This window comes from Phodopus roborovskii, unplaced genomic scaffold (genome assembly GCF_943737965.1).
Source record: "Phodopus roborovskii unplaced genomic scaffold, PHOROB, whole genome shotgun sequence".
NCBI lineage: Eukaryota > Metazoa > Chordata > Mammalia > Rodentia > Cricetidae > Phodopus > Phodopus roborovskii.
In genome coordinates, this window is record NW_026126461.1 from 9,092,126 (window position 1) to 9,117,194 (window position 25,069).

Below are 25,069 nucleotides of genomic sequence, written 5' to 3' on the forward strand. Positions count from 1 at the left end.
CTTCTACTAGTGAGACAACAGTGAAAACTGGCTTGTGTGTTCTTGCCATAAAAAAAAATAATTTTATCTAGTATTTGGAAAATATAAGGAAATGCTGCGTTGTAATATATGAAAAAATAAAATTTCTTTAGAAGAACATTTTAACTTGTGAAAACTTCCATATGTTGATTGATATGTATTGTATAATTGCAAAAAAAAAGACAGAGTTGTGATTAAATATACACTGAAGAATAAAGTAAAAAAATTAGGGAATCAATTCAGGTAATAAGCCACTGTTAGTAAAATTCAGGTGAAGGTAAAATATAGAGAAACATGATTAAATTAAATTTTATGTCATAAAAGGAAAAGCAGAAAAAAATGTGTAGTGCAAATGTTCTGGAGCTTTCTCTGTCAAATCAAAATGAATGTAATTTTGTATCTTAAAAGGCTAAAGTAATACTTTACATGATTTTAATTTTTAAATTTTCATTATATGATCTATAGTGAGAGATGTGATTTAATTTAAAGGTTTATTGAGAAACAATTATTGATATTCCAAATAAAAAGTAACGAAAATAGACATTAGGGGCTGGAAAAAAAATGTTCTGTAATAAAAGGAAGTAGCTACCAAGACTGGTGATCTTAGTTCAGTTCTTCTCCACATACATGCTATGGCACACACATACAAACTCATACACACACACACACACACACACACACACACACACGGGGGGGGGGGTGGATGAAGAATCCTATGTGTTGAGAGGACATGAAAGTAATTGGGGTAATGAAGGGTAGATATGATAACATTTTATTTTATACACACAGGAAATTCTCAGAAATAAAGTAGAACATTTTAAAATAGACTCCCCAACTGCCTATGTCAAGTAACTAATAATAGAGCCTTGAAGGGTTAAAATGTGTATATTTCCACATTTCCATCTCATGCTAGTCTTTCAAGTGTTATCTTCTTATTAAAAGCATTAAGTGTACTTTCTAATTTTAACTCTAACACTAACTATGTAACTGGCTGGTTTGATTTGTTTTACTTATTTATTTTTTTATGTCACAGGAATTGGGCTACATTCAGTTCCTTAACATTTAGCAATGTCTGAAGTGGTTTTTGGTTGTTATATCTGGAAAGTCTGATTGCAACCTGATAAATAAAGGCAAGAGATTCAACTTAGGTCTCAAGGTGCAGAAATACTGCATCACCATAAGTACAAAGCACCAAGGGCTAACAATGCAAGCACCAGAAAGCTTATGAAAATGGAAAGGATACTATCCTACTTTCTTGAGGACACTCATGACTATCACATATTCATTTTGATGTTTTTATGTTTGTTTGCTGCTTATTTATTTATTTTTAAGCAGCATTACTCCTTATCAGAGAAGTTTCTTTGTACAGTGAACAGTGGTGGTTAACCCAAAAACTTCCAACTGGCCAAAGTGTGGAGAAGTACCAATGGAGTGTTCAGCCACAAGTGGAACATCTGCATTGTACCATAAGCCCCACAACCAGGCTCGGGACCACCCTGGAAGAGGAAGCAGAACGATAAAAGAGCCAGAGGTTGGGTGGTTTAAGGGGGGACCATAGTGAAAAATGTCTTCATAACATAACATGACCACTGAACTCATGAACGTATAGCAATGGTGGCTGCCTACAGAAGATCAGTAACCAGTCAATATTCCAGCATGGCATGGGAGGCGGTCCATGAACCCCATCCCTAACTAAAGAGCTGTAGACAGTTCATGGCTTCTGGAGAGGGGATCAGTCTTCTTCAAGGGTTGAGCTTCTTGAGGGCCAGTCATGCTCTCGTGGATAGCCTAACATACATATGTGCTGCACAAATTGGATCGGAGCGGTTATTAAATAAAAACAGAGGGCAAAATATTTGACAGGGGGCATACGGAAGTGGGAGCTGAAAATGAGAAGAGTTAAGAAGGAGACTAACAGGGGACATAAATATGGTCAAAATATCTTGTATTCAATTCTCAAAGAATTAACAAAAATCATTTAAATGAGAATACAAAAGTATTCAGTGTGCACTCTGTACTTCCAGACCCATCTCCCCATCTCACCCTTAGAAATTCAGCAGGCCACCTGGTGCACTCTTTTCTGCCCCCCTTTCCATGCTCCCATCTACCGTATACCCCACAGACATTCCACGTGTAACCTCACTCCTCCTGGTCCTTGCTTCATCCTAGCCCTAAACTCCAGCAGGCATCCCCAAATAACCCACAGGCCACTCCTTTGAGAAAATGAGGTAGGCTTCCCGGGATCTTCTCTTCCAGTCCCTTACCCCAGGACCAATTTCTCAATCGCATCCCCTGATCTGCAGCGAACATCTGTGACAGCCTTCCCTGCCCCCCCTCCATTATCCCATCTTCTGTACACCCAAATGATCTTCCTCTTATTACCTCTTTCTCCCTCTTGTCCAGCCCCCCAAGCTAAGAAGGCATCACCTACAAACCAAAATGCTGCTCTTTTAGAGCAGCAGAGACAGGACAGAGATCCTCACTTCTTTCTTCTCCAGAACCAATCTGCTACTCTCACACCCAGCTCCTTAACAGGCAAACTGCTTTTGTCTCCCTCTCCTCTCTGACTCCATCCCCAGCAGATCACAAAGCCTTTCTCCTCCAGCCTTCCTTTCCCCAGCTAATCTCAATTTCTCAGCCTCTAACTAAAAAGCCATGAAACAGGTAATAAACAAATCCTTTAAAGAAACAAAGGAAATATAAACAAACAGTGGAGCATAATGAATAAAACTGTTCAATTCCAGGAATTGGAAGCAGAGTCAACAAAGAAACCCAAACTGAAGGAATTCTGGAAATGAACAATTATGGTCTTCACAAAGAAACCACAGAGGCAGCCTTTGCAAACATAATAAGAGAGGTGGAAGAGAGAACACCAAGTGTTGAAGATACAATAGAAGAAAATGATACATAGGTATAGATTGACCAATGGAAACAAAGTGAAGACCCAGACATGAATCCACAAACCAATGGGCACCTAATTTATGATAAATAAGCAAGAAACACTCACTGGAAAAATGACAGCATCTTCAACAAATGGAAGTGCTCAAACTGGGTGTCTGCATATAGAAGAGTGAAGATAGATCCATATTTATCACCCTGCATAAAACTTAATTCTAAATGGATGAAAGACCTCAAAATAAAACCATGTACACTGCAACAGGAAGAGAAATTAAGGAATAGCCTTAATCTCATTGGTGCAGACTTGGAAAAGACTTCTTAATCAAAATACCAATAGTACAGGTACTAAGATCAGCAATTAATAAATTGTACCTCATGAAATTGAAATTTCCCATAAAGTAAAGGACACCAGTAGTGAGACAAAGCAGCAGCCTACAGAAAGGGAAATTCCACATCTGATATAGGAATAACATCCTAAATATATGTATATTCCAAATAAATAAAAAGAAACCTCAAGAATCTAGATGTCAATAAACTGAATGATCTTTGGGATGGAGATGGCAGCAGGTGAACTGGCCCAACCCCTTAGAGGAGAGCTCGCCCCTGAAATTGGGGGAAATGACCTCACTGGGGAGCACACTACACATGACCCTGTGGTCAGAGACACATATGAGACCGTGAGCACAGGAGAGTTTACCCCTACCATGCTTCTCCTTGACCGCCATGCTGTGGCATGGGTGAAGGAAAGACGCCTTCTCCCCTTTATCGCTGGCTAAGTGTGGGAGCAAGGGAGCTGGCCCCAGAGTCACAACAGTGAGGGAAAGTAACCCTTCCCCACACCAACTGTAGCACACAGGAGACCAGACACTGCATCCCTCCTGGACAGCACACTAGAGCTGATTCTGCTGTCAGGGATGCCAGTGAGCCAGCCCTAAATGCATGAGAGCAAGAAAGCTGATCCTGCCACCCCCCCCCATATTCACTACAGTAATCAGGTTGATGTTATACTTCTTATTATTATTATTATTACTTGGTTTTGATTTTATGTGAGGTTGAGAGGGCACAGGGCAGATTACTGGGGATAGGAAGATAAATGGAATCGGAATGTATAATGTAAAATCCATAAATCGATAAAAAATGGTAAAAAGTGATCCTGTTGAAAAATGGGGTAGAGATACAAACATAATTATAAGGGAAACTCAAGGGGCTGAAACACCCTTAGCCATCAGAGAAATGCAAATCAAAACTACTTTGAGAAAGGATCTTACACCTGTCTGAATAGCTAAGATCAATAACCCAAGTGACAGCTCATGCTTGGAGAGATGTGAAATATGGGCAATGCTCATCCACTGCTGGTCAAAATGCAAACTTCTACAGATAATATGGAAACCAATATGGCAGTTCTTTAGAAAGTTGGGAATACCCAAAGGACGCTTCATCCTCCCACAAGGACACTTATTCAATTATGTTCATTGTGGCTTTATTCATAATAGCCAAACACTAGAAACTACCCAGATGCCCCTCAACTGAAGAATGGATAAAGAAAATGTGGTACACTTACACAATGGAGTATAACTCAGATGTTGAAAAATATGACAACATGAAATTTGCAAAGAAATGGTTGGAACTTGGAGAAATCAACCTGAGATAAATAACTCAGACCTAGAAAGATAAATATGGTATGTTTGCACATATATAAGGATAAATGTTAACCAACTACAATCTGTAGACACAAAGAGGTTGTCAGAGAATTTTTATTGCTGTGAAGAGATACCATGACCATGGAAAACATTTAACTGAGGATGGCTTACAATTAACAGCTTTAGCTCATTATCATCATGGCAGAAATCATGGTGACATGCAAGCATACATGGTACTGGAGAGGTAGCTGACAGTTCTACATCCTAGTCAGCAGGCAGCAGGAAAGGGTAGAGTGATAAGAGGCCTGACTTGAGCATCTGAAACCTAGAAGCCTACCCCCAGTGACACACTTTCTCTACCAATGCCACACTGCCTCCAACAAGCCACAATTGGTAGTGACACTCCCTATGAGCCTATAGGGCCATTTTCACTCAAACCCTCACAGAGGTTATATACAGAAGAAGGTGTTGCTGTGAACAGATTTTGTGCAGTGAGCAGGGAACTTATGGGGATGTGAAAGTGAGGATCAGGTGGGGAAGGGAGGAGACTGTTTAGTGAGGGAATGTAGGAAGAGATGGCCGGATTTGTGGGCACTTGGGGGACAGTATTGAAAGTCCATAGGGCAGTAGAAACTCCCTTAAATATAGGAAAGCAAATCAAAACACGTTTCCTAATCATAGGGAAATCATAATTTGCCATTCTTGTCTCAAGGGGGTCTATGATTTTTCTATCCACACACTGGCAGAGGGGCCCATTTCCAAGGACAACTACATACAACTCACTGAACACAGAGAAGTTCAACTAGTGCCTACATGGAGCCTTTATTCCTATGTTCTGGGGTCTTTGGTCTGAGAAGGTACATTGTAGGCTACCAAAAGAGAATTGTAAACACTAAACCAGCCACAGACACTTTGGCCTACAATCAGTCCTGTCTGCAAGATATGGTAAGGCAATGATGTCATGGAAATATTAAAATAGCCAACCAATGTCTGATTTGACTTAAGGCCCACACCATGAGACAGAATTCATGCTTGACACTTCTTGGGTAAAAAGAAACAGAGACTAAATAGCCAAGAGACCAAAGGTAAAGCAAACTACACTGAACTTTAAGAAAGTATAAATAAAAGGACTCCTATTTATATTCTGCTACACTCAGATATCTGTGCCTTATTCAATCGTCATCAGAGAAACTTCCTCCTGCAGCAAAAGGGAACAGATGCAGAGACCCACAACAAGACTTTACTCAGAGAGAGCAAGATAGACACAGACAGAGCCAGACACAGAGAAAGACACAGACAGACAGAGAAAGACAGAGAGAGTCCGTGAAAACGGACAGCTCTAAATAGGTGTCACCATCAAATCCCTCCCTTCTGAGGCCCCAGAACCCAGAGAAAGAGTGTAAGAGCCAGAAGCGATAGAGGAAACTAGGAAAAGTGTCCTCTGCATCAAGTGAAAAATTTATATGAACTCAGAGGCTACAGCAGGAAGCCCAGGTCCTACACATGTCAACACCAGGTCCTCAATCTATATTTTCAGCTTAACATTTTTGCAGGACATCTGAGTATATGAAGGAATGTCTCTCTGATTCCTGTGCCTGATTTGGGGGGCTCTTTTCCTTCTGTTGGTTTGTCTTGTCCATCACTGATATGATGGTTTTTCATCTTATTCTATTTTTCATGTTTGGTTGTTATCTCACAGAAGACTGCTTATTTTCTAACCAGAAACAGACACAGATGCATCTGGAGGGGAGAGGAGTTGGGAGGAGCTGGAAGGGGTGGAGGGAGGGGGAAATGTAGTTCAGGATAGATTATAGAGAAAAGAATCTATTTCCAAGAAAAGGCAAAAAAAGACCTACAATATCTTTTAAGAGTTAAAAAGTATATGTTTCATAATAGCTTCAATAATTTTAACACAGACTATGTTATAATGCTCATAATAAAACTTATAGGATTACATGTGGCCCATTTTTCAATGTAACTATTCACTATTAATGTTTTCAAAGTTATCAATATGATATTCCATTGACAAAGAGAAAACATTCAGTTCTTACCCAATGAAGAAATCAGTTAGAAATTACTGGTTTTTCTTTTGTACTTTCTTTTTCTTTCATTACAGGATTGACCAGGTTCTCATTGCTTGGCTTAACCACATCATCAAATTTGTAAAGGGCATGAACACCAAGAAAGGATGTGGCTGATTGTAACAAAATACCTGAATAAAAAAAAAAATAGAGTGCAACTGTATCTTTAACAAAAGTTTTTTTTAAAAAAAATTCTATTTACCTCAAGAAAAGATATATAGTTTACTTCTAAAAGTATTAACTTCCAAATTACAAATATAATTAATATTACAAACTTATTTCAAATTAAATAGTTAAAATGTTTACAATTTTTCAGTTTGAGGAGGTCCCATTTATTAATTGTCGATCTCAGTGTCTGTGGTACTGGAGTTATGTTCAGGAAGCGGTCTCCTGTATCAATTTCTTCAAGGGTACCTCCCACTTTCTTATCAAGGAGGGCCAGTGTGGCTGGATTTATGTTGAGGTCTTTGATCCATTTGGACTTGAGTTTTGTGCATGGTGATAGACATGGGTCTATCTGCAGTCTTCTACACACAATCATCCAGTTGTGCCAGCATCATTTGTTGAAGATACTTTCCTCTTCCCATTGTATACTTTTAGCTGTTTTGTCAAAAATCAGGTGTGCATAGGTGTGTGGGTTAATGGCAGGATTTTCGATTCAATTCCATTGGTCTACCTGTCTTTTTTGTGCCAATAGCAGGCTGTTTTCAGGACTATAGCTCTGTAGTAGAGCTTACACTTAGGAAAGGTGATACCTCCTGAAGTTCCTTTATTGTACAGGGTTGTTTTGGCTATCCTGAGTCTTTTGTTTTTCCATATAAAGCATTATCCTTTCAAGGTCAGTGAAGAATTGTGCTAGGATTTTAATGGGGATTGCATTGAATCTGTAGATTGCCATTTTTACTATATTATCCTACCTATCTAAGAGCATGGGAAATCTTTCCATTTTCTGGCATATTCTTAAATTTCTTTCTTTAAACACACAAAGTTCTTGCTATATAGGTCTGGGACCTCCTCACACTGAGAAGCTTCTGTAAGGCAAAGGACACAGTTGACAGGACCAAAAGGCAGCCCACAGACTGGGAAAAGATCTTCACCAATCCTACATCTGACAGAGGGTTGATCTCTAAAATATACAAAGAACTCAAGAAATTAGTCAAAAAAAAAAAAAAAAAAACACCAAACAACCCTATTTTTAAAAATGGGGTACAGAACTGAAGAAAGAATTCTTAATAGTGGAAATAAAAAAGCTGAAAGACACTTAAGAACGTGCTCAACATCCTTAGCTATCATGGAAATGAAAATCAAAACAACTCTGCCCAAGTTGGAGCAGATCTTACTAAGAGGTCCTAGTTGTCCAGGGGAACAAAATGCAAGTGCTTTGGGATCCTGACAGCTTCAAAATCAGTCTCAGAGGAAAGCCATGGAGACCAGTCTGCAATGTGCTGCTAGGTTGGAGGCCAATAAGACAGTTTCAGTCTGCAGGGGAGGCCAGCAAACAGTTGGCAGGGCAGTTCCATCAAGGGAAGGCTCTGAGAAGCGGGGGAGCCGTGGCAGGCAATTGTATGAAGCTGTGAAAGTGAATCCTAGATGTCAGTGGAGACTACAAGATTTTGGAGATGCTGGAGCAGTGAGATATCTACTGGAGTGAGCAGAAAACATGAAATGGAACAACACATACTGCTATCAGCAAAGACGGAGAGTTAAAGCCATCTAAAACCCTTGACACTTGCAATGGAGCTTTAAGACTGACATTTTCCCTCCCAAGTCTTGCTTTGGTCTGTTATTTCCTCACTATGTCCCCATTACCCACACTTCTAAATAGTACTGTATATTAATCTGTTGTTACAAACTGCAAGTATATCATTGGCTTTTTGACTTTGTGTGGGACTGCAATTAAGGGAATGCCTTGAATCTCCGAAGAGACTTTGGTCATCCAAACAGTGTTGGGCCTGGTGAAGTGTATGAAGACTTTTAAAAGTAAACTAAGTGCATTATGATGTAGCCATGAGCTTATGTAGTAGTTTGAATGAGAAAGTTCCCATAGGTTCAGGGATCTCAACACTTGCTTCCTGGTTATTAGCGCTCTTTGGGGAATGGACCAGCCTAAATGGAAGAAATGTATCACTGGGGATGAGGCAGGGACACTGCACCCTAACATCTCTCTCTGCTTTGTGTTTTTTCAACAAACAATAGCTCTGTAGCCAAGGCAATGACGTGTGGAAATACATTTGGAAAAAACTAAGTAGTTTCATGAGATTCTCAGTAACTGAAAAATAACATATGTCTAATATTACCATAAGAAGAGAAAATATGAAGTTTAATATTCAGAGAGACATTTGATGATGTTATTTACAACTATAATGATTTTTATTCTAAGATACATAATATTCAATATTGTAAAACTGAAAATTTCATAAAGGAAATAAATTTGGATCGATAAATGTGCAACCAAAATTAGTTAACAAATTGAAATTATACTAATAGTTACCATTTCTTAAACAATAGCACAGAACTCCAGTGCATTTTGCACAAAACTACATGGGTTAAGATAAATTACATACTACTACTTTATAAATATTCCCTACAAAATTGTATAAGCTCTCACTTAGCAAAAAAAATATTTATTCATGGTTAATTATTACCTTGTTAAAAACAATTTCAAATTCTAAAAATCATTTTATTTATTTAGATTACACAACTTGGATCACTTACATAGTCCCATCACTATGTAGACCATTTTTGCCTTATTGTAGATCCAACAACGTTCTTTGATTCCACATTGATTAATGTTCCAGTAAATGCAAGCCTGAGATGTTGACAAGTTAAAAACCAGTGGTGCAGGGATGGATCCTATGAAACAGTCAGTGACTATAAGTTCTTTATAAAAACACTTTTGACCAAGGTTAGAATAACTTCTTCTTAAGACACACACATACACAAACATATATGCACACCGTGCACACGCCCCACAGGATCCTCTAAACACATTTTTAAAAATTCTGTAATAGTGTTTTAGACATTGGATCATTAACTCTGTCAATCAATATCCCGAACCCTGCATGTTTACAAATGTCAGTAGTTTGAAGTGATTTTATAATTTTGTCTTTGTTGTTGTTTACAAGGTATCTTAAAGCAGTTGTTGAATGTGCATGGAATAATTTGGAGGACTTGTTTAGAACAAAGACATTAAACTGCATGACTTTGTGACTTCCAGGATCTTTTAAGATGAACAGCTATGATATCTTTAATGAGTGAAAATGACTTGATGTTCTCTGATTGCATTCTGATGTATATGTTTCTCTTCACTTATTCCTGGGGAATATATTCCAAGATTCCCCAATGGCTGCGTGAAACTGATCATGGCTCAGAACCATACACACACATACACAAGCATGCACACATACACATTAGTTTTGGGCACACTGTGATGCTGTCAAATTAAAACACATTGTCTGTTTATGTCTTCTATTTTTATTCATCTTACAAACTGGTGAGATTTCATAAATCTATAAGTCTTAGCTTTGGATCCATCCCCTGTTTCTCCTATCTTCCATATCATTTCCATCTTTTTAAAAGTTCAATTCATTCTTTCATATCCCATGAGTTTTATAATTCCCTCTTATTTCTTCATGAAGCCTCCCTGGCTCCTCTCTCTGCTGCCCCATCACGCACTTCCTGTCTGAACACTTGCATTGCTTGTGTTCACACTGTCTACTTTGTCTCACCTCCATTCTACTATCTCTCCTTTCCAAATGCATCCCATTGAGCGGGTGGACATTTCTAGCTTCCACAAGTATGCTAGGTTAACATGCAAATTGTGGGAAGCTAGGATCCATACACGAGAGGAAACATTCAGAACTGTGTCTTATGACCTGGGTGATCTCACTCAGTAACATTTCCTTCAGTTGTATCCATTTGCCTGAAAGTTTCTAAACGTCACTTTTTCTTTTCAGATGAGTAATATCCATGTATTGTGATGTATGTATATCCATATATACATCTATACATTCATTGTGCACTCATTAGCTGGTGACCATCTAAGTTGACTCCATTCCAGGTTGAAATGGTTATAAAATTATTGAGTGTGCAAGTATCTTCGTAATAACATCATTTCCTTTGGTTATATGCCTAGCAGCGGTGTATCGGGGTCATGTGGTAAGATCTACTTCAGAGTTTGAACAGAGTATTGTTCAAGACTTGTATTATTAAATGAAAATGTCAGTGCCAAGTATAGTTTTCCTCTCTTTTGGTTACTAGCCAGGGAGGGCTTAGAGGCACCTGAAGCAATATAGTCTGCTGTCAGTGATCATAGTGATGATAAGACCCTGTTACTGAAGAAACCACAGGGACACAGAAAATAACGCTGTCTAGCTTACATAGTGTTATAAGGTGCGATGCAGCTTGATGGAGGAGAAAAAAAAATAAAACAGATCTTACTTAGCACCATATCCTGCTCCAGGACCGACTTACCAGTCTGGTAGTCCCTACAGTGCAAAGTGGCATGACTTTTTATAAGGTCAACCAATCACTCTCTTATTAGAATCTGAGTCCTCTTTGAATGAGGAAATTCATGAATAGTGCTACAAATTGGTCAAAAACCATAACTGGGGAGAAATATTTTAAAGAACTCATTTTGTTTGCAGCAAAAAGGAGTATGAAATTACATAGGATGTTTTGTACAATCTTCAGAGTTACTGATACGAGATAATGAAGATATTTCAGGTCCAAATGCATGGCTCTAGCTGATGCAATATAATTGATGCATGTTTTGTTTAACACGATGGCTTTTATTTCATTTAATTTCTCTCTGTATTTGACTGGATCCTAAATTTTTCAAAGTAATCTATTATTAATTAGACATTACTGTTTACTTTTAGGTTTAAATACATATATAGGTAAATTTATATGTCAGAAACAAACAATTTGGTACATTGAAAATACATACCACAAAATCTCCAAATTGTGTAGGTTATACCCAGGCTCAGTGAATTTAAATGGGCAGGTGCACTTCTGAAAGCAAAAGTAGCAGCATTACTTATGGTTGGGACATGCTATGTTTATGTTTTTAATATATACATATATTTTATACATAATTTATTCTACAATTCTTCAGCCTATAGACATCTTTCCACTTTCCCATTCCTTCATTCTCAATACATCAGATCCACCTGAGCCTCTCTTTCCTGAAATGGCTCAGCTCTTTTACTCTCAATTTAACTTTGCTCAGGCTGACAGGCACAGGATTGTTTAGAATTTGTTTCGCATTTGTGAAGTCTACTCCACACTTTCCTAGTTTGTTTGTTGTGGATTCTGCACTCCACACATTATGTCAGTAATGGTACCTTGAATGAAGAAGAAAGTTCTAGTCAAGTCTTTGTCTTAAGGCTTCTTCTTCATAGTTACTAGGGGTGACTGGGTGCCACAGACAGGTGCCTTCCTTACAGGTGTTTCCATCCGACCCTCACTCCCTTGAGTGCAAGGTGGCTGGGCACCACACCCTGCAATGGCATTCCTTACATACAACCTACATCTGGTTACAGCTTCATTCAGCTTCACTGAAATAATGCTGATTTCTGAGTGTTTGCTCTTCCCTATGTTACCTGTATATTCATTACTCAAAACTTTATTAAATGGCATCATTTTAAATAGGAGGTGCTCACCCACAATAACGCAAACAACTCTAATTAGTCTAGCAAGTCACGCACTAAAAGAGATCCCTGAAGAAGGGGCTTGTTGGGAAGAAGAGAAGAGCAGATTAAATAGTAAAAAACAGCTAAAATGCATTATATTTTAGTATGAGAGAGTTGAATAATAAACCAGAAGATCTGTGTATTTATCACTGATTAGATAAAATGTTGAAGAACGTAAATGATGTTCAGCTATAAGTCAGTACCTTGTAAAGAACCTTTGCTATCTATTTCCTTGTATCAAATCTTTAGACACTTTAGACAATGTATTATGATCTTTGCATTATTCTTTTAGTCTCTCTTTCATTAATTGCAGCTCAGAACTCATGTCTTTATTTCTTTTCTGTATTTCTCTTTTTCCCTCTATCTTCCCTCTTTGCTTTGCTCTTTCTCTTTTTGTTGTTTGATGTTGCTTTAGGCTGTCTTCTAATTCCCTTTAAGGCTGACCTTGAACTCTTGATCTGCCTGTATCTACCTTCCCTATTCTGAGATTAAAGGCAAATAACGATGCACCTAGTTTAGGTACTGCTGGAAAGCAAGCCCACTGCACTTGCCAGGATAGTTTACACATTTCTGTCTCTACTTTTACTCCACAGATAATTGAGATGATTCCAGAAATGTACTGTTAGGGTTTTTTTTGTTTGTTTGTTTGTTTGTTTGTTTTTTGTTTGTTTCATTTTGTTAGTTAGATTTTACAGGATAATTAGGATGCATATATACTTGTTAAAATAAATTTAAAGTAATGTCCTTTTATTCCGTTCCTAGAATAAAAAAAATGTTATGTGAACTTAAAACATTTTGTACGAACAGGTAAGTAACAATTGTTGGATCAATTTAGAATAATAAATTGAAATTGTAAAAATGCTGTATTGTTTTATGGATGACTCTAATGTTTGCTCATAGCTGAGTTTTTAATGTAGAACTAGAGATAAATACCCATGCCAATGAATAAACTTTACACTCATCTCTCTGTTAAAATTTAAAATTTTCCTGTTTATGGAAAACTTCAGTTTGTTACTGGTGAATAGATACATACCTATATTTTCTACAAAATTAGAAAGTAACATGTGAAATATAAAATTGTATACACTTGTTTTTAAATTAATGTGAGAACAAATATAATATCGATACATGTTTTGCAAATAATGAAAAAATAAAAGTAAAGGAATTATAACTATGTATGAATTTTAATGTTACAAATTCCTTCTCTTTATGTTTAGAGCTATAAAACACAGGAAGTCATTTGCTGTAATAATCTGAACTATTTCTAAATGTTTCTTATGTATTAAGTAAACAATAATTACAAAAATTACATACTTACTGGAGAATAGTCAGGGTGACAGGTATACTAGGCAAATTAGAAAAAATTATTGAAGAAAAGAAAAAGGCAAAAAACAAAGGTAATGCGTGACACTTGTTACTACATTTTCCAGAAACGGCATCAACAAAATCACCTTCAGTATCTGCAGTTGTCAATCCTTCTTTAATGCAAGAACAATTGTAGTATGTCTGTGAATATTGAACATAAAAAAACAGTATTTCAGAAACATGAGACAATAGCTTTACTATTATGAAAATAAAAGTTAAATCAATAGCCAAAGGGAGACTGCACAGTGTTTTGTTTATGTTAATAATTTCTAATTTAGTTATATTAAAATATAATCATGTCATTTTTTTTCTCTCCCACTGCCCCACTCTAAAGCCTTCCGTGTGTCTCCCTTTCAAATCCATAGCCTGTTTTTCTTGATGCAATTTGCTCAGGCAGTATCATATTATTTGTGTGTATGGTTTTGAGGCTGACCATTTGGTATTTGACAAGGAGAAGATGTTCCCCTGCTCTCAGCAGTCCATAGACAGGGCCTTACTATGTAACCCAGGATGGCCTGGAATTCAAAGATCTGATTGCCTCAGCTTCCAGATTACTGGGACCAAAGGTGTTTTAATTGCAATCATGTCCAGTTAGGACTGCTGAGTTTTAATGAATGTACTCATGTTAGACCTGCCATATGTTAGTTAGAAATTAAATACTAGTTGTAAATCAGAAACATTCTACATGTAAATCAATTACTTTATAGGAGTGATGATATATAGTCTAGGTGGTGCATTGTTTATGATCGAATAAAGCTTTTGTGAAGGATCAGAGGGCAAAGCTAGCCAGAGCTATAAAAGCTGGGCAGTGGTGGCACACAGTTTAATACCAGGACTCAGGAGACAGAAGCAAATCTATCTCTGTGAGCCCAAGGCCACCCTGGGCTACATTCAAGTGAATCAGTCTAAAAGAGTGATAGAGCTAATGCCTTTAATTCCAGCACTAGAGAGGTATTTAAGAAAGAAGCAAAGGGTTTCATGTAAGATTCAATTTCCAGTCACAGGGAAGAAAGGATCTCCATTTCAGCCTTGGAAGAGGTAAAAGCTACTGGCTGGCTGATCTACTTCTCTGATCTTCAGCTTAAACCCCCAATATCTGTCACTGGCTTTGTATTATTCTTGCTACAATGTGTAGGTGTTTGTGGGTATATAATTGTTGTAAACGAGGAAGAGTTCTACAAATTTAAGAATTCATCTTATGGATTTATCAGTGGATAGGGCTATAAATTAAGAGCAAAAAGGGTATGCAATGAATAATATTCAACTATATCCACAATTTGAAATATGAACAATATCCTAACCATGAAAGATTATATAACGATGTTATTACTTTGCTTTGTGTATAATCATGGCATGAGTTTTATTAAGCACAGTAGACACATTGTTTCTGAGATCAAATATCTCAAGAACACACAGAACAGCAATTGTAATCCCAGCCCTGTGGAGAAAAAAAGCACACACACACACACACACACAAACACACAAACACAAACACACACACTAATGCTAAAAATACTTACACAGTATTTGGAGATTGTCTTAGTTAGGGTTTTATTACTGTGGAGAGACCTGATGATCATTAGTCCATTATCATCACAAAGAGGCATGGCACCATGCAAAAGAACATGGTGCTAGATGAAAAGCTAAGAGTTCTATATCTTGACCCTTAGGAAATGAGAAGTAAACTAAGTACTACATGGGGAAGCTTGAGTATATTAAACCTCGAAGCCTGCTGCTCCGTAGTGGTACACTTCCTCCAACAAAGCCATGCCTACTCCAACAAGGCCATACATATTAATATTGTAACTCCCTATGAACCTATGGGGACCAACTACATTCCTACCACCATAGAGATGAATAAATACTATAGGAATTTATTAGGCCACTTAAAATGCACAGAGTTACAAAACAATAATTGTAACAGAAAAAAACCAACAAAGTAAATATAATGAGAATAAGTTTAAAGATGACCTGGGCCTGAATGGTTAAGAAAATAAGAGTATAAAGTTACATCAGCCTAGCTGATGAATTAGTAGACACATTAAATAACATAAAAAAATATCCAAGGTAAAATTTTCACTCTGCCAAAGTTATTAAATGTCTGTGTGTCAAACAACAGTTTAATTTGAGGGAATTTATTGTAAACAATGTAACAGAAATCAGTTTGTTAGTTACAGAATATTCTACTTAGGAATGCAAGCAATTACACAACAGAAAAGAAAAATGTTTATATAATGCATGTGTAGTTACTATGAAGGAAAGAAAAATGCTAGGCAAAATTGTAGGTTGTATTTGTGGAAACACCCTTGTACTTAGCAGAATCGGAAACTGCAGAAATGGTGGAGAGCTATGTGAGAAGAAATGTAAAGAAGGTATGGAAGAGAGTTACATTGCAACCTAGACAGACGTTACAGATGAGAGAACAGCAGCCAATCATAAAGCAGTGATACAGAATATGATTAAGATTTTCAGTGGCAAATCATAGGGAAGGCTAGGACAGAAAGGACATGCAAGAATCAGAAAACAGAAGACAGGGTGTAGTCAGGTGGTTCCAGTACTCAGAAGGCAAAGGCAGCTGTCTCTTTGTGATTTTAGTACCACCCTGGTCTACAGAGTGAGTTTCAGGAGATCCAGGGCTACACAGAGAAACCCTGTCTTGAAAAATCAAAAACAACAATAAAACCCAGGATGAATCCAGCCTTCTGTTTAAACCAAAAAGCACACCTCAACATCAAGAATAGCTATTATCTAAAGGGAAGGAGTTGGAAAAAAAAATGAACAAAAGAATCAAGTTGATATAGCCACTTTAATTTTTAACAAAATGGACATCAAACCAAAATTAATCAAAAGCAATGGTAAAGGACACTACATAATCATCAAGGGGGGGAAAACAACAATGAATGGCATTTTAATTCTATATATCTATTCCTTTTCCCAGAGACGGGATCCCACTGTGGTAAAAGAAATACTACTGTAGCTTAAAACATATACTGACCCTCATACATTTTAATACTCCACTGTCACCAAAGACAGGTCATCCACACAGAAGCTAAAAAGAGAAATACTGGAGCTACATACCTTATAAGCCAAACGAACCTAACAAATATTAACACTCAAATAAAAAAGAATGTACCTCCTCGACACCTCATAGAACTTACTCCAAAACTGACCACTTACTGGGACAAAAATAAAGCCTCAGAAGATACAAGAATCGTATCGTATCAGACCACCATGAAATAAAGCTGGGTATCAAAAACAGAAAGAACAAAAAGCTTACAAACCCACTGACATTTCACAACTCTCAGCTAAAATGAAGCATGGGTCAAAGTAGAAATACAGAAACTGAAGACTCCCTAGGAATCAATGAAAATGACTACAAAACATATCCAAACTTATAGGACACAATGAAGGTGGTGGTTAAGAGGAAAGTTCATACCATTAAGTGCCTACATAAAGATTTTATACTAACAACAGCACACCAGAGAGTTCTAGAACAAAGAGCAGTAAATACACCCAAGTGGAGTAGGTGGCAAGAAATTGTCAGACTGGGGGTTGAAATTAATGAAATAGAAACAACAAAGAGAACAATAAAAAGTATCAGTAAAACAAATAGTTGATTCTTTGAGAAAATCAACAAGATAGAAAAACCCTTATCCAAACTAACTAAAAAAGAAGAGAGAATTTCCAAATTAGTAAAATCAGATTTGAAAGGGGGATGTACTCAACAGATAGCAATGAAACTCCAAGAATCATAAAGACATAATTTAAAAATGTGTACTCTACCAAACTAGAAAAACCAAAAAGAAATGGATGATTTTCATGATAGGTGCCATTTGCAAAAGTTAAATCAAGGTCAAATAAAACATTTAAATTTATCTTTAACCTCTAGTGAAATAGAAGAAGTCATTAAAAGTCTCCAAGCAGTGGGGGGAAACAGGGCCAGGCTGACAAACTCACTTATTCCTCTCTCCTTCGGGAATGCAATAAGAAGAATGCTCCATATTAATGATTTTGCAATGATTGAAAATTAATGCAGCATGCCACAATGGATGAAGACTTTGAAAGCAAGAGCAAAATTAAATCTTCCTTCCAATTGTTTGTCCCTGGTATTTGTCACAGTACAGAAAATCCCAAATTGTGTCCTGTAACTGGATGTTTCTTTCCAGCCTGCTATTGAAGTCCCATGAGCCCCAAATGAGCACACAGAGACATATATTAATCACTAATCTGTTGGCCTATGGCTAGGATTTCTTATTGGTTCTCTCTGTCTTAATTGTTGATCCATTCCTATAAATCTATGTATTTTCATGTGGTCTTGTCTTACCGGAGAATGCCTGCACCTGTTATTCCTTTGGCGGCTGCGTGGCATCCCTTTCCCTGGCCTCTCTGCCTCTGTCCCCAGCATTCATCTCATCTCCTTGCCCCACCTATTTTTCCTTCCTGGCTATAGGCCAAACAGCGTTTTATTCATCAACCAATAAGAGAAACGTATATACAGAAGAACATCTTCCTTCAGTGTCCTTTCAGTGTTTGGATGAAACTTATCTCCCAGATAACATCCCCTGCCCAATGAAAAGTTTCAGGCAGAAAGAAATAATAACACAATAGATCATAAAATATAAGAAAATGAACAAATCTTGACAGGAAGTAATAGTAACAGTGTGTGCCATTTAAAATATATAAACACATAGGAGTAGCACCTTGCACAGCCACTGTGGCAGATCCTCCTGAAGCTCAATATACATCTACCACAAGATCCAGATATACCACTCGAGCATATACCCAAATATGTCTACATCCTACTACAAAGACACTTGCTCAAACATATCCACTGCTGATTAAAAAACAGCTTAGATGTCTATCAACAGATGAATCATACATTGACACAATGAAATATTACTCAGTGATAAAATAAATCATAGAAATTAATGCAATGGCAAGCAAGTTACAGTCTGTAGACTCATAGAGGTTAGCCAGAGAGTCAGGGACTGGGAGAAGGGGAAACAGAATACATAAATATGGATTAATGGGGTGGGAGGAGCAAATATGGAGGATGAGACAAGAGAGAATTAAGGGAGGGATTGCAGGGAAGGTCAGCTACTACTTAGGGCATTTGAAGGCTCACAAGCAAACATTATACAGTAGAAATTTCTTAAAATATAAACATGTTCTCCCCTGTCCCCTTCTCTATCTTCTGTGTCCCTCCCCCACCACCCCACCCATGCTCCCAATTTACTCAGGAGATCTTGTCCTTTTTTTCCTCCTTCTCAGGGCGGGGGGTTGTATCTTTTTCTTAGGTTCCTACTTTTTTCGTAGAATTTCTGGGGTTGTGGATTGTAGGCTGGTTATCCTTTGCTCTACGTCTAATATTCACTTATGAGTGAGTACATACCATGTTTTTCTTTCTGTGTCTGGGTTACCTCACTCAGGAAGATTGAGTTGGGGGAAGAACATAGTAGGAGAGCAAGGAAAAAGATAGCTTAACAGAGGGAGCCATTTTGGGCTTAACAAGAAATGTGGCACTAGGTAAATCTCTAGAATTCACAAGGATGACCCCAGCTAAGAATCTAAGCAGTAGTAGAGAGGCTACATTAAATGCCCTTCCCCTATAATGAGATTGATGACTGCCCAAATGCCACCATAGAGCCTTTATCTAGTATCTGATGGAAGCAGAAGCAGATATTCACAGCTAAGCGTTGCGTATAACTCCTGGAATCCAGTTGTAGAGAGGGAGAAGTGATAAGCAAAGGCGTCAAGGCCATGCTGGAGAAACCCACAGAAATAGCTGAGCTGAGCAAGTAGGATCTCATGAACCCCAGTCTGACAGCTGGGGAACTAGCATAGGAGCAAAACAAGCTCCCTGAGTGGGTGTCAGTTGTGGGGCTTGGGCAGTCTATGGCACCTCTGGCAGTAGAACCAGTATTTATCCCAGTACACAAATGGACTTTTGGTACCCATTTCCTAAGGAGGGAAACTCTCTCAGCCTAGATACACAGGGGAGGGCCTAGGTCCTGCTCCAAATGATGTGACAGTCTTTGATGATCTCCCATTGGAGACCTCACACTCCCCGAGGAATAGATGGGACTGTAATGGGTGGATGGTGGGAGGATTGGGGGGATGGGAGGGAGAGAGAACTGGGATTGGTATGTAAAATAAGATTTTTTTCAATGTAAATATAGTTAAGATATAAAAGAACCTATATCAAAATAATAATAATAATAATAATAAACATGTATGAAAAAGTCCCAATGTAATCACCAAATAACAAGAGGTGACAAAGTCCAACCTATTTATCCTTCACCTCCAAACCAATCTTCCAGTTCAAAAAATTGATTTCACATGGAATTTTTGGCCTAAGAGGCCCCATGAAAACTCCCAAACAACTAGGGCCATTTCCAAGGCAATAGTTTGCTCTCCACAAATTCTTGGCAAGACACTCTTTCTGAAGACAACACTTACAGGGTTCACTAAATGTAAAGAAATTAGCTGGTGCCTACCTAGAGGCTTCACCCCTATGGAATAGGACTAATGATCATGGTACTATAAGGTACTCTCCAGGTCACCAAAGGAGAAAGTAAACACCAATCCAACTATAATTCCTGTGACCTACAATGGTGAATTGCCTGCCCATTCTATGAGATAGAACAAATTCCCCACACTTCTTAGTGGTTGTGAATGTGTGACGTCAGCCACAGACCCAGGGGGAAACCTAATATTATAAGGAACATAGCCACCAAATGACTCCTAATAACAATCCGATATACACATCAGGGTCTTGCTCAGCCATTATCACAGAAGTTTTTTTCCACCAGTAGATGGGAGAAAATACAGACAACCATGTCTATGCCTGTGAGCGAGGGCCCTTGGCATATTCACTCCTAAATGGGATGCCTACATCAAGTCCCTCCCCTGAGAACTCAGGGAACTCTGCAGAAGAGGAAGCAGAAAGATTTTAAGAGCCAGAGGTGAGGGAGTACACCAAGGAGATAAAGTCTTCTAGACACAACAGTACGGTTGCACAAATGAACTTACAAAAGCAGTAATAGCATGCAAAGGGCTGGGCCAGACCACTTTACCAGCTCTGAAAGGGAAAGTAGACACTTACCCATACTTGACCCAGAGGCTATCCCAATTGACAACCACTTGTAAAGGAAAACATAGCTATTTTCCAAACAAGTCTCATTGGGCATTCAAACTACTCTCAGTGGAAGACATCATGCCCATCAGTAGATGGCCAACACACACACACAAACACACAGACACACACACACACACACACACACACACACACAGAATGATATTTTGGAGAGTTGTTGCTGTTATTGTTTTAGTCTCAGAATACTTTGGGGAATTTAATTATTTACTTGTCTATTTTTTTTTACACACAGATATTTTACTTACATAATATGGTTTTCAATTTTGTTTCTATGGGTTTTCTGTATGTGTGAATGAATGTCTCTCAGTATCTATAAATGTTTTTTGTGCTTTTTCTTTGGGCATTTTTCTTCACTGTTTGTTTTTCTCAATTTTGGTTTGTTTTTTTTTATTGCATCTTCCCATTGTTACTATTATTGTATGCCTGCTTGTTCTCTAAAGACAGAGAAAAGGGAAGGTTGCATATTTAATTGGGTATGGAAGTGAAGGATCTAGTACGGACTGTACTAGAGGGAAAACTGTAATCAAAACATGCTGTATGAAAAAATTGATATTCAATTTACAATCATTAAAAATGAAAGTATAGGCATGCCTACAAAAATTAAATATATATAAATGAATAGAATTTAGGAGAATATTCATTTATTATAGCCCTTACCATGCAACAAGAGGAACCGAGTATGAATACACTACACCCATGGGAAAAGTAAATCTATAAGGCTAGTTTTATATGGTGGATCCTGAAGATAACTGGGCATTCAGCCTAATCACACTAATGCGCTCCACATCCATTGACAGATCCTGTCTTAAAAGGTAAAACAGAGAACTGATGAAGAGATTTATCACCAGCTTCTAGCTTACACACACACACACACACACACACACACACACACACACACACACACTGAACTAATTGAATAAACAGGATGTATATATCCTACATTCAAAACAGCTGGACAAAGCAGCCTTACAGACTACAGCCAGGATTTCTGCATCTTCTTTGAATCCCCCATGACAGCGCCCCTTACCAGCAGGAAGTAGTTTGGAAAGAACGATGCCCAAATTCCCAAATATTGTCTATAAATGTTTGTTTTCATTTAAATGGACTTGGTTATATAAAATAAAAAAAACTATACAAAGTTAGAAGAAATAGTTTAAAGGCTATCATAAGTGTGGTGATATCATTCTGGAACAAACCTGTCAAAGAGTCAGAGAATGGAGCTTGCCACTAGTTAACCATAGAGGTCTAGAGGTCTGTACAGACAGGCAGCAAGTGTCGTAAATAGATGGTCAGTAAGAGGATATAAGCAGGCACAAACAGGAAATCGCTGTCTTCTCTTCGTAGAGGCTTAGGAGGTAAGGTCTCTCTGACCTCTCAGCATTTCCCTTTATATCTGACTCTGGCCTTCTATTATCTACACCAATTAAGAACTTCATTTTTACACCTAAGAGCTCCTTTCTGTCCCTAAAAACATTTAGTAATGTTTGGGTCACCCAAGAGAAAAATCATAATTCATTTTAAAATAGTCATTACAGTTTACATGCCAAAAATGCTTTTGTAAATGAGATATACACCAATAGCGTCTTACTCTTACTGTATTTCACTCATCTGGATCCTCCGTCAGATGCTTTTTATTTGTATGACTTGTCCTATCAATTTCTTATGTAGGATTATGTTACAAATTGAAATGTGAAAGAAAAAAGTCTTCTTAAGTGTCATATACTGTCCTATTTGTACTAGGTGGTTTTATGTCATGACTTGATACAAGCTAGAGGCATCAGATAGGAAGGTGCTTCAACTGAGGAAATCCCTCCATGAGATCCAGCTGTAGGGCATTTTTTCAATAAGTGATCATTCGGGAAGGTCCCAGTCTATGGAGGACAGTGATATCCCTGGGCTGTTGGTCCAGAATCATGCCCTGTTTGAGTTCCTGTCCTGACTTCCTTAAGTGATAAATAGCAATGCTGAACTGTAAGCCAAATATACCCTTCCTTTCCAAACTTGCTTTTTGGTCATGGGTGTTTCCATGTCAACAATAAAAACCCTAAGATACTTGACACACATTTTTCTGCTCTGCTTTTCTTTTGCTCTCCTGTACAAACTGTGACAGAAAGCCATCATTGTCCTTTGGCACCTAAGAGATCCCTTAATGCTTTGGGTGACATGTAAACTAGCTCCTCCACTGATAATACAACTTAGGTCTCTGGTAAGCTAGAGAACCTGCTGACAGAAGTTCTCGGGTTTGCTATTATCTTTGCTATCTTACAATAAAAGCCAAAGAAGATAACAAAAAAGAACCCGCCAAAGATACAAGATCATAAAGGAAAGTCCAAGGGTTTTTATTACAATAATAAATAAAAACAAACAAACAAAAAGAGTTAGCCTCTTGTAGGAGCATAAGGTGTGATTTCAAAGAGTCTACATTAGTAGTATGAAGAAAAGACTTTTTGTTTGTTTGTTTGTTTGTTTGCTTTAGTAAACGCAGTGTTTCTCCTTAGTTTTGTCGAAAGCATTTTGCTGTTTCAGTTCTTTCCCACGTGACACTAATGCGGGTTCCACACATTCTTCAGTTCCATCCATATCAAAGTTTTTGAAGCACATCCTTTGTTTTTGTCAGTTTTGCTTGAGAGCAATTATTTCCATCAAAGATGATTGTCTTTCTAGACAACTTCTGGCAGCTATACTCTTCACTGAAAATGTTTCATTTTTCCCCACTTCTAAGTACACAGCGTGTGGATATTTTGTAGAATCTTTCCATATTTTCAATGGATTATGAATTAATTGTGCCTCATAGAGATATAAGAAAATTATGAAGAACTCCTTGAGATGAATGCTCCAAAGCAGGATTCCCCACAAAGGAGAGCTCAGTAGTGATACTACATTGAGCCTCTCGATGAGTCAACATTTGCTGTAGGGTGACATGACAGGTGTCTGCAGCTGCACTTACATAACTTAACAGAGTAACAAAAATAAATGGGTACATGTATAAAGCAAGGACTTACAGTAACTTAAACAACTTGTAAAGATGGGAAACTATAAGAGTAATTGTACTTTTTTATTCCATTTAAATTTCTCCCATATTTTGAAGACTTAAATACCATTTTAACATACAGAATTTTAGGGGTGATTTTTATGAATGCCAAAATCTCTCTTATAATACTTGCTTAAAATGAATATTAATCAATAAATATACTTATTTATTGCTCTCTTCCCTTCACAAAAACTAGGAAAAAGAGAGAAAAAAACCCACAGTATTTTAAGTACCTATACCCATAATTTTTTTTTTACTAATTAAAAGGTAGAAACTGAAAAATAATGTAATTAGCAACTATAAAATGTTCATGGCCAGATAATTCAGTCAGTGAATTATCCACATAAAAAGTCCAGCATGGTAGTGTGCTTGTAACTCCACTCTTGCAAAAGCAGAAATGTGTGGATCCCTGTGAACTAGTTGGGAGAGCAGCAAGTTGGTGAAAGACTATCTCTATTCTCAAGCTGGACTGCTCCTGAGGAATGACATCAGAGATGGTCCTCTGACCACCACTACTTCATTCACATATTTTGAGACTGAATACTTTATCCATTTTTAAATACCAAATGCTGTTGCCATCCATAGTTGTGCATGCAATCTTCATGTACACACACATGAACACATGCACCAAAATGTGAACACACACAAAATCAAAAGAGATAGAACCCCACAAACTTAGACAAGTGGTAGGAAAGGCAATTGTTCTCTACAACAGAACAAGGACTATGGAAAATGAATATATTCTGGGCATTGGCAGGAAGGAAAGAAGTAACAAATTTCATGGACATACCATAAGATATATAACTAGAGGTTTAAGGTATATTCAATTCAGTTAAGTCATATTTCTCTCATGTAGAATGTGGCTCTGCATGTTCTACATTATCAGATATCTTCCATGAAAGCCATGTATATATGGTAAGATCTAGTGCACAATCATAGAAAAAAGGCAGTAGGTGACTGGATTCGACACACACCGCTAAAAAAAAAAACTTTACTGTAGAGCAGAAATAAGAGAAACTGCAGGAAAGCACAGAGTAAGCACATTTGAAGGAAAGATGACTCACACAATGGCACTGGGCAACCTTTTGGTGTGTGAAAGATTGTGTTCAAAATTCAGTGAGGCACTCAGAAAACATAAACTAGCTTTGCCCTCTGGGCTGCTAAGATTACAAATGAGGAAAGTATAA

At 37.6% G+C, this 25,069-nt stretch overlaps 1 protein-coding gene across 1 annotated transcript in view; it reads right to left on the reverse strand.

The window, feature by feature from the left end:
* Nucleotides 1–9,344: 9,344 nt before the first annotated feature.
* The window catches only part of LOC127226598 (solute carrier organic anion transporter family member 6C1), a 55,150-nt gene continuing 39,425 nt past the window's right edge, over nt 9,345–25,069 (reverse strand). The window contains exons 10-12 of the mRNA XM_051190668.1: nt 13,649–13,836; nt 11,586–11,650; nt 9,345–9,490 (exon numbers count right to left, since the gene is read on the reverse strand). Coding sequence (XP_051046625.1) covers nt 9,345–9,490; nt 11,586–11,650; nt 13,649–13,836 — 399 coding nt within the window. The remainder of the gene's footprint in view (nt 9,491–11,585; nt 11,651–13,648; nt 13,837–25,069) is intronic.